The following is an 11,377-nucleotide window of genomic DNA, read 5'->3' on the forward strand; positions in this document are numbered from 1 at the left end:
GGGCCGTTCAGCGGCAGCGGCGTCCCCTACTTCTACCTGACCGACATGGAGATCTCCGTGCAGGACCTGGAGGTGAGCGGGCGCAGCCGGACAATGGCGAGGCGGGGTTCTGCCCCCTGAGCCGGCGCAGGGGAGGAAGGAGGGGGTGTCCCTGCAAAACCAGCTCTGACGCTGGTGTGTGCAAGCCGCAGGTATGCACGATGACCCTGATAAAGGAGATTTGAAACTTTCAAGCATGCAGGTTAGTAACGCAAGGTCATATTTATCTTGGTTGCCTACGCTTTTTCACCTCGGTAGCAAGTGGTGGTCGGAATTTCTTTTGTAGGAGCCAGGGTTTACACCTGCATTCACTGAAGGCAACGTAACGGTGCTAATTGCCTGTTCCATGGATGTCGCCTCATTTGTGAGCCCATGGGACAATGTGGAGGTCTTGAACGTCTAAACATAAGCGGTGCTGTCTGTGTTGACAGACATTCAGTAGCCCTCCTAAGAAGTTCCTCCTGATCGTCATCTGAAAAATTGCTGAGCAGTACTCCGGTGGAGGAGGTGGCTGGAGCTTCCAGAAGTGCTGGCCAGAGAAATGAGGGGCCACAGAATATTTAAACAGGGAAAACTTCACCCAAAAAATATTAAAAGGCCTGAAAACTGGCAGTGTGGGACTTAGGGCTCTTATGCAGGCTACTGAAGGAATAGTAATTAAATCTCTGGAGCTTACTGTAAAGGCAACTGCACAGCAAAAGGCAGCAGACTTGCATACTGAGGCTCGGAGTGTGTGTAATTGACCTTGTCTCAGATCTTTTGCTTGTCTGTGGTCAAGAGAGAGTTGGCTTAACAGTCAGGGAAATGGTGATCATATGCCTCCTTTATTGAAGGGAGCCTTTTTGTTCTAGTAGCTACTACAGTATTAGTAAAAACAAATAAACACAAAACTTAAATGATGCAAATTTTTCAGATGTTGTTTAACCGTAAGCCTTTTTTGTTTGTTCCCTGTCAGGTTTTAGATTGTTATATTAAAATAGATTGTTTGTGTATCTTAAGTGCTGTAGAAAGCCTAACTTATCTTGCATAGTATCTCCTTCTCCACCTACAGCCTTTTGTTTTGAAAATAATATCAAAATCATGGGGTAAACTGTTAATGAACATTTTCTTTTGAAAGACTCCCCAGCAGATCCTTATTCTGCTGGTACAGGGAGAAACATTTGCCTGTGATAGTCACGTGTAAGGGGGAGGCCTGGTAGGACATAGTGCTGAATAATCATGAGTCAACTTTTTTGTAGTTAAGGAACTTCCCATCTGTCAGGTGGTTGCTCGTGTTTCATCACTTCAGCAGTACTCCGCAGAGTGTTTAAGTGACTTTTTGGGGTTTCTTTTTGAGATGAGCTCTTCTAACGAAGTTTCTCAAAGCACATGAATTTTCTTTCCTGGGAGGCAATGAACTTTAGTATGGGACATTCTGCAGTAAGCAATCCTGTTTTGCACCAATACTTTTCAAGCTGTGTTCATCAAGTTAGTTTTAGAAAAACAATTGGATATGGATTCTTTAATCCTTCAAGTTGGGTGTCTTAAACGGTCAGCAATTTTTTAAATCTAACTTTTAAAATTCACTTTAAACTTCAAAAGACTTCACCAGTTTGGGGGCAGCTGGGAGGCTTGTTTTGATATGGGGTGGGGGCTGTGTGTTTGGTTTTGTTTTAACTATTCTTATCAACAGTTGTGAAACTCAGGTTACCTTTTCAGTGATCCTTTGTCCTTCCACCAGAATTAACTTAATGATTAAGTTCCCTGTATGTCCTTGTCTTCTGTACTGTCCTGTATGTATGAAAATTGGAATATATCATTATTTGAATGTGAAATAGCTGGACTGTGTATTGAATTCAGGGTTTTAAGGAGTGCTGTTTTGCAAGGTTTGCATTTTATGCTAACAACCTTCAGCACACTTCTAAACTGGGCTTTCTTTCAGATTCAGAGCTTATCTACACAGGCTTTTGGTTATAGTTAGGAAAAGATGATGACAGGTTTGTTCTTTTTACCAGTAATACTGAGCTGAATACAGTACCAAAAGCTGAAAATATGGTGGGTATGACATTTTTCTTGCAAAAGTATGTAAACCTCTTATCTTACTACTTGCATTTCAGATCAATTCAAATGCCTCCTTAACTGTGTCTTTGGCACAGACTCCTTACTGCAAGAAGCACAGATATGATCCCCAGAATCCCCTCTGTGCCCACATAATCTTCTGTGGAAGTATAGTAAAGGTAAGCAGCTGAAAGTTGACGCTGGACAAGATTCTGTGCATCGAATAGTATTCTTTAGTGGATGGAGAAGAGAAAGGTTAGAATTTCTGTGCATAAGTATATGAAGAGATGTTATATGCTGTGGTACCAGAAGGCTCACTCATAGTTTTTTGTGAGGAAGATTAAGTTACCACTTGATATTTGGAGGAGCTATGTTGGCGTGTCTTTAGGAAGAAACTTGGGAGGACAATATTGTAATGAAAGAAATCCCCTTCATTTCTCTAGACCTGTCTTGAACATAAGTCTAAAACAATTCTCTTGTGAATGAAGTGTGAAGATTTTTTCCGTCTCTTTTGCTCAGTTAAATTCTCTGGTCCATGCAGTGTGACATATGTGCTTCAAAAACTTTACTGAAGTAAATATTAACCTCAGCTATAGAGTTATAGGTGTTAGAGACAGAAAATGTGCATTGTATTACCTGGCACCGTCGCTGCTGGGGCAGTGTTCTTTCGTGCACCAGTACTTCTGTGTCCCATAGAAGGAATTTAGAACTGCACGTGTTAATCATTGAAGATCTTAATCCCATTATTGAGGATAATGATTGAGGATGAGGTCTAATCATCATTACTTTATCTTGTATGATAGTCTACATTTTTATTGGGTGTTTTCACACCACAGATATTTGCACATTATGCTCCAGCAATCCTTTAATTGCTGTCATGGGTTTCTCATCAATAATGGAATTGTTTATTTTAATTAGTTCCTCTTGTACTATACCCAAAAATCTAACTTGCTGATTTAACCCTTTAAATATTTCCATATTGTGTATTAAGTGCTGTCACACATTTCAATTTCCCTTCTCTTGTAGATTCTGTTGTACCATCCTATTTGTGAATGTGTGTGTGTGTATGCATGTGTTTGCATGCATCTGAACAAGTGTAGATCTGTTTGGGTCTGTTTGAGTGAGCAGGTGCAGAGGAGTTAAAATTACACCTAAGACATTGCATTGTAATAATTCATCAAGAATCCATACTTCTCTGTTTGTGATTTATTGAAAGATTTATGTTGATGAAGTACTTTCTTGCTCATGCTTACTTTAACAGCACCCTTTTGATTTAATATAAAAATCAACTACCTTGGAGTTTTTGTCTGTCTTGTATACGGTTGTACATCACACTGAACACGAGTGGACTCTGCCACAGTAATGAGTCCTTTCTACAAAACATGGCTAAACTGAAAAGAGCACACTGCAGTCAGCAGTGTTTTTTTAGCTAAAATTTATCTTCACATGACTGTATCTTACTGTAATATTTTGCTGGTTTCATTGTTTAGGTGAATGATTCAGAAGCGGGTTTAGCAAAAAAAGCATTATTCAGTCGCCACCCTGAAATGGAAAGTTGGCCTAAGGATCATAATTGGTTCTTTGCCAAATTCAACATCACCAATATTTGGGTCCTGGACTACTTTGGTGGATTGAAAATTGTGACACCAGAAGAGTATTACAGTGTGAAGCCTTAGTAAGGTACTTAAGTTTTGCATGCTTAACTCATTATATTTGGAACCTGTAAAACTTCTCATTATTATTAACAGCATATATTACCCATGTCTGTTTTTAATACACATTTCTGTATTTTCCCTAAGTAATCTACTGGATGCAGTGTCTGAAATCATAAGATATGTTTGAATAGGGGATCCACCTACTTAACAATATCAAGTATAATATCTATAGAACTATCTATGGTTAACTGCACTTGTACCTCAGCTTAAATACAGTTTCTTGGGAGGAAGGACTCCTATAGAGTGGGCACAGTCACTGTCCTCTGATTAATTGCAAGACAGACAATGTTTTGGTCTAATAGTTAAAAGTAGTGAGACTATTCAGCATTTATGAAGCTGTATTAACAGGTTTGCAGCGATATTGCTTAATATTTTTTTTAAATTGCTTTTGAATCTATCATTATATTGAAGTATAGTGAAGTTGTGTTGTATTGTCTACAAAAAGCTAAGTCTTCAAAACTTTGAAATACATTTCAGTGTAGTCAACTTATGCATTCAATTTTACTCTTATTCTTACTCCTTGTAGGTGGAAGAAGAGCCTTGGTGATGCTGATATACAAATGAATTACTCTGAAGTAACAAAAGATTTATTTTTTTCTATGTATTGTAGAGCTGAATTAATAATGCAAAAAATCAAGCACCTTGCATTGTTAGTGAGCAGATATAACCCTTCTGAAGCAAATGTAAATTCTCACTAACTATCACAGCTTGAATCATGTCATACTCAAAAGCCTTTGTGCAGAAGCCATAGCTAAATTTTATTCATTGGACATGATTCTGGAAAGATGTCTGGCTGTTAAGTCTTCATGCAGAAAGGCTGTGTTTACTGGAAACTAAAGGATTAGTTCAGTTCTAAACCTTTCAATACCTTAGTTAAATAATCTGTTTGTGATCACTTTCCAATTTTATTTTATTTTTAATACCAGTTTAGTTTTGATCTTTATGGCACAGTGCTACAGGATGGCTCATCTGATTGTGGAATGGAAAGCATTGCTTGTATTGCAATGTCAAATGATACGCTTTGTGTTGTATTGCATTGCTTATATTGCAATATCAAATGATACCAAATTGTGTTAAGAATTTTCTTTGTATGCTAATACACACACTCATTTGAGCCATTTTTCTATTTTACTACTGATGTTGAATGTGCTATAGAATACAATTGTGTTTATGCAAACTGTATGTATACCTCAGGATAGTTCTTGATAACTCTTCAGCTGGCAGGGACTATATGCCCTGACTCTTTAAAAGAAGCAAGGTGGTAATACCTAAAGTATCTGACTTCAGTATAAGAAGAGTAGTGGCTTGTAAATTCAATGAGAACATTGTAAAGGATAAATGTTTTCTGATTATGATTCTGAAACCTTAGCTTTGTTAGTCTGATCAAATGGCAATGTAACAGCTTTTATTACCCTCAATGGTAGAAACGAGCAGGTTTTTTGTTTTGGAAGCCTTACACAGCTCACAGAAGTGAGAAAAGCTAATACAGTATGACACACATGATGATTTATGACTTGTAGAGAATGAAAATTAAAGGTGTGCATAATTAATTCTCTGTTAAAATAAGCCACACACAACCACAAAAAATGAATGAACACCTTTTTACATCTTCACTCATCTCCCATGTGCTAAATTCACAAATATCCAAAAGTGATTATGAACAATTAAGTTGATTTTACAACGAGCTGGTATTACTTAGCTGACAGAGTAAAGAATGTGACAATTTAGACTCCTTAGAGGCAGATCCATATATAGAACAGTGCAATTTGTCACATCAAATCATCTCTACATCTTAATGTCATTATATCAGTACTTTTCTCAACTACTGGAATGATTTATGAAAGTGTTTTTGAGGTAACTTACTAAATTCTCCTTTTCTGCAAGAGGAAAAAAAGGTACATGTTACTGTATCAAACACATTCTGTTCTACTATTTGAAAATTAATTTAGGATCAAAAAAACTTACAATATGGAAACAATTTATATTGAACAGATAACACTGACATTAAATATGAAATTAGAATATATTTTTATATAAGGCATAACAACTGTGGAAACTCAGATGATCCTCTGGTATGAACTTGATTCTTTCCGTGGGGACACCTGAACACATTACACTTCACTCCGTAACTTCTGATGTGTGACACTGATGATGCCGGGCTTTTGTTAAAATTAAAATATTTTTTGACAGGTGGTGTTGAGTGTTATTTGTTGCACGTTGAAGAGTGCTTCTCTCCCTTGTGCTCTCTTTCACACAGGCACCCTCTCTTCAGGGTTCTTGTTTTATTGTGGCTGTGGAGTCTTCCATGCTTGCTGAAGTAAAGGGTGAAACACCCCTGTTACAGCTGGCTTTCCCTTGGTCGAAATAAGCATCTTGGTGTTTCACTTTCTTTTTCTGCATCCAACACTATGAAATGGAACATAAAATAATAACAGTGGAGTTTGTGAAAACAAATACGAAGAAGCCTTATTTGATTATTTCTTCTGGCTAGGTCTTACACATCTCTAAATGACTGTATCATTGGCAAGCAGGTTTTCAGCCATTCTTGGGAAAGCAGGGCTCCATCATGCATAACGGTCACTTGCGAAGACAAAGGCTGTCACTCCAAACATCCCCCACCCCTTCCTTCTTCCCCCAGCTTTTATTGCTGAGCACGATGCCATCTGGTCTGGGACATCCCTCTGGTCAGTTGGGGTCAGCTGTCCCAGCTGTGCCCTCTCCCAAATCCTTGTGCACCCCCAGCCTCCTTGCTGGCAGGGCAGGGTGAGAAGCAGAAAAGGCCTTGACATTGTGTAAACAACAACTAAAATGCTGAGGTGTTACCAATACTGTTTTCATCACAATTTCAAAACATAGCCCAAAACAAGCTACTATGAAAAAAATTAACTCTATCCCAGCCGAAACCACTGCAACACCTTTAAAAGAATCACTTTCATTTGAGGGTTTGGTACAAAATAAAGCTTGTTTTGTTTTGTTTCTGCTTGGTTGTTGGGTTTGATGTTCTCATTAGTACTAATTCCAAAGTTTTTTCTGATTGGAAGTGGAAGGGATTTTGGTAACAATTTGTCTTAAACAGTTTTGTAATACTACTGCATTTTATTGGAACAATTTTAGATCATCCTAATCTCTTCACCTTTGAGAGGACTCCAGGCAGATGTTTCTTTGGGAAAGTGGTAAACAACAGAATGGTTAAGGTACATGTACAGAGCTGGCTTTGAGGGTTAATCAGAGAAGAACTATCTGGAGTTGTATCTATGCATCTCACTAAACACTTGGATAAAGAGAGTTTTGTATCTAAAAGTGGAATGTAAAGCAGAATAGTGTATCAATCATACTAAACATCTCACTGGTTTTATTCCTCAGTAACAGGTGTGCAAATGTTAATATCACTAACTCAAGAAAGTCATTGGCTTTTGTCCTGTTTTTCCTTACCTTCTTCTTGTGCTCACCTTTCGTGTATTTGGCTCCTTCAGGAATTTGCTTGTGAGCATGTTTCCTTTTTTCCTAATATCCAGAAGTAATATTGGGGCTTAGAATAGAAGAGGCCGAGTATAAGAAATTATATGGCTGTAAAAAATGAATTGGCAGTTTGACTTCTGCCTGTGTGTATCCTCTACCGTGGCGTGCTTGACATACCTGAGCATATTCTAAATAGCAATGAAGTCAGCCTCATTACCCAGGAAGTTAACTATGTCCATGCATAGATAAGAATCTGAGACACCGGATAACCTCAGGCACCTCACTAAGTCACAGGATGTTTTTTAGCTGGGACTCTAATTAGGGTAATCAGCCTGGCTCTCTAACAATGTAGTCACGTTTTTCCTTTGTCTACTAATCTTCCTTGTTGACATGTTTGTGTTTCTACTTCTTGATTTTCAATTTCTTTCTTGTGTTTTAATGTAAGACTAACGTCCATGAGGTTCTTGCGACATGCTACATCATTACAGAATAGAATTTGTGAATATCAGGTATCAGTTTAATCCTTTATTCAGTTCCATCTGGAATTAATTTCTGAGCTATTTGATGCTGTATCTGTGATCTTCACAATAAAATAGAGGTAGCTCAATTAGATTAATACCAAAAGTATTTATCATAACTTAATGGATGAATTTGTTTGCAACAGGTTTTTCCTGAATAACAACACACTGAATCTAGAAAGACTCAAAATCAAATAAACTGTTACATTATTGTTGAACACAAGAGGGTGCCATAGGCTTACATTCGGGTTGATTGTTAAATGTTTAATACTTAAAATTGGTTATCGAATTCATCATAACTCAAAGATGCTGGAAAAGCATACAACGAGGGGCATGATACGAACAAATTCTTTTTCTACAGTGCTTTACATTATGAATGCTTTCCTTTATAAACACAGCAGCTTGCTAGCTGCTAAAAAGGAAGCATTCGTCATTTTTTTGTGTCTTGCAATCATTTTGTGCTATGGAGTGCTCAGAAGTAATATCCATGAAAATGATTTAAAGGTTTTTAAATTAAGAAACCTCTAGTAAAGGAAATGAAGAGAGGTGTAGAATGCCTCAGAGCAACGACCGGGAGCAACCACCTCCAGACTTGCTAGTTTTTATTTCTCTCAGTACTTACTACCTATAAGAACCCAAAGCAAAGGTGTTCATTAGTGTGACAATGCTTTGGCTTAGGCTTATCGATAGCTGAACTAAAGAACCTGATTCTCATTTGTAATTTCCACACAGCTAATTAATCTTCTTGGACTTGGATTGTTTGAGTGCCCCTCAGCCCTGCTCCGGTGTTGTGGGCTGCCTGTGCTAGAGGCCAGCCCTGACTGTGCGCAGGTGTTTGGGAGGTGAAGCAGAGCTGGGAAAAGCCCGCTTCGATGCTTCTCCTGTTTGCCTGCGTTTGCTGGAGCTCTGGCCCTTGCTGCTTGCTTTGCCCTACTTGACTTGACCTCAAATCTACCTCAACTGTGGTTGACCCTGGTTGCTGTCACCCAACCTGCTCTTCTTGTCCAGGTATTGTGGGACCATGTATCTTGGTGGTGAGGCCACTGCCCTGCTGACCCTGCCAGCTCCCCTGCTCTGGAGGAGCAGCTGGCCCTTGGTGCTACCCTGACCATTGCATTTTCCTTGCTGGGAAGCTCAGTCCATGAGCTTCTTGTGCAAAACTCTTGGAGCTGCTCCCAGGGCTTTTTGACTTAAGAATGTCTTGGTCTAGAGGCTTTATCAGGGTTTCTGTGTTGAGTATTATAGTACAAGAAGATTGGGATGTAAGACTCATTCATTCTGGCTGCAGTGGTTAATGTTCTCCATAGCACAGTTTTCTGTGGAAGCAAGATGTATGTAACCGTGTTGTCTGGACACTTGTTTTTGCCAGATTTTTTTTTTTTTTTAAACTCAGTTTGATTTAGACTTGAAACAGGTAGTGTGCCCTTGAAGCCACAAAGCTCATATGTATGTCATGACAGTTTGAAGCTCAAGAGAGGAAACAAAATCCAGTTCATGTACATTAAAGGGATAAAAGTAATGCTTTTTAAAAATCTGAGCTTCATTAATTGTGCTGGTTGCAGAGGTGCCTGGAGTCTTCTGGTTGACTGAGACCACGTATGCAGTTAGTACCTGACGTGACGAAATTTGGTATTATTTAGTGGATGTTTTCTTGTTACTTGGAGAACTTGATAGCTGTAGTTATTGTCCTGAACTACTCCTTTTCTCTAGCTCTTCACATCCTAGATAAAAAAGCCTTAACAACCCCCCGTTATTCTTTGTTTCTGATTCCTGTGGCTGCTAGGCTTACTTTTGCATATAATCTCTCCAGTTTAAACAAAAGAGATACCAGTTTGCAGAATTCATATAAAATACTTGTAAATCATCTCAGTACCTATAGAAGAGAGTAATGCTTTTTTAAAACAGAATGACTTCTAGTTGCTACAGACAGTGAGCCATGCAGAGGGTGTGTGTATGTGTGTGCAAACATGGAGAAAGACTTTCAAGAAATACTGGGTAGTAAGTATGTAATTGCATATATAAGCATGTATAGTTATGTGAAAATGTTGAAGATACTTTGTATTTCTATAACATTTTATACCAATGAAACCTATTAAACATCGCCCAGTATTAAAAATCAACTGTTTCTAGATTGAAATTAAGCAATTGTTTAGGGATAAGAAATAGAGGGGAAAATTGCACGAAACCTGCAGTATATGATTATAAGAACCTCGTAGAGTTCTTTCCTGTTGTCATTTAGCCAAAAACAGTTGCCTAATTGAGCATGAGTTGGATTTTTGATTTCTTTTAAATGCTTAAATGAATTTCAGTTCATTTAATTAAGTTTTCCCCCAGATGAAAAATGAAGAATAGGTGGTGTGTGTTAAGGGTGAAGAGGTGAAAAAAGTAAAGGAAATCAAGATACTTGTCATAGGTCTTGAAATCTGGCTTCACAATATGTCTATATTCATGAAAGACATAACCTCACTGATCAGTTATAGTCTGTACAGTCATGCAAGAAAATACTGAAGGTGCTCTATAATTAAAAATAGTATCTCCAGAATGTGTGTTTAGGGGTAAAGTCCCAGAATTTTTCTACATATGCAGTAATGTAATAGGGGAAATTAACCTGCAACTAACAGGTGAAAATGTTAATGATGTGAGAGAGTAGCTTGGCTAGGTTAAAGGAAAAGAAGGGTTGTGCTTCCTTCTTAAGACATGACACAAGCAGTAGCCTCACCAGTGCAGTAAAAAAAAAAAAAAAATCCAGAACAGATCATAAAGGCTTTACTGGGGAAGAAAGAATTGGACATCACTGATTCAGTAGTCTCAAAACTGAGTATTTAGAGAGGCTGCATTTTAAGTTTCTACTAACATCTCCTTTATCGGTTTCCAAAACGCATGTTGCACTGAAAATTTTAAGACCCTAGCAGGAACAGGGGACTGCTAGTCACAAAAAGCCCAAAACAATGAATAGGAATTCAGTCTTACACTGCATCAGGGCATGTTTATACTCCCCCATAGGAAACATACACTCATGGCTGTGTTTGTCTTTATGGTACTGCACAGGTGTCTTTTATTTTTTTCTTGTTAGATGTGGCAGGGTTTCTATTTGTACAATGCAGCTGCAAGGAGTAGTGACAGTCAAGTGTTTTTTCCTTGGAAAAACAGTATTTTTACACACAGAGGGGAGCAGTTATAGCGAGACTTCTCTTGTTTCCCTGTTGGGAGCTGCAAAGCAAGACCTGTAGTTGGACACTGTCTTCTTTCCAGCTCTCCATTTGCAATGCTGGCAAAAGTGCAGGGCAGGGACTAATCCTCTTGGAATGCAGCAATTATCACTAAATAAGTATTAATTGCTGCATTCCAAGGGGATTAGCACAGTTAAACCCAATTATAGTGAAGTGAAGCTTCACTGTAAGGCACTACAGTGCATTGAGATGCAGTGAAGCAATGTGGGACTGTCAGTCCGCAACATTTTGTCAATAAAAATTGTAGGCTTACGCACTGTAAACAGAAGACTTTTTTTTTTTTTCTTTTCAGTGTATTAAGTCTACTGTGTGAATGGCCTTGCTGGGGGCTACAGCTTGCTCACCAGAGAAAACTACTGCTTGTTTAACACCCATTATC

At 38.4% G+C, this 11,377-nt stretch overlaps 1 protein-coding gene across 1 annotated transcript; it reads left to right on the plus strand.

Moving 5' to 3' along the window:
- Positions 1–6: 6 nt before the first annotated feature.
- Positions 7–3,752, plus strand: CREG1 (cellular repressor of E1A-stimulated genes 1; the record flags this gene model as incomplete). The annotated part of the gene is made up of 3 exons (XM_010296806.1): positions 7–72; positions 2,136–2,255; positions 3,567–3,752. Coding segments are annotated over 3 exons (372 nt in total), but the record flags the coding sequence as incomplete, so codon positions are not given.
- Between the last annotated feature and the right edge of the window lie 7,625 nt (positions 3,753–11,377).

Source organism: Phaethon lepturus, unplaced genomic scaffold (genome assembly GCF_000687285.1).
Source record: "Phaethon lepturus isolate BGI_N335 unplaced genomic scaffold, ASM68728v1 scaffold17921, whole genome shotgun sequence".
NCBI classification, from domain to species: domain Eukaryota; kingdom Metazoa; phylum Chordata; class Aves; order Phaethontiformes; family Phaethontidae; genus Phaethon; species Phaethon lepturus.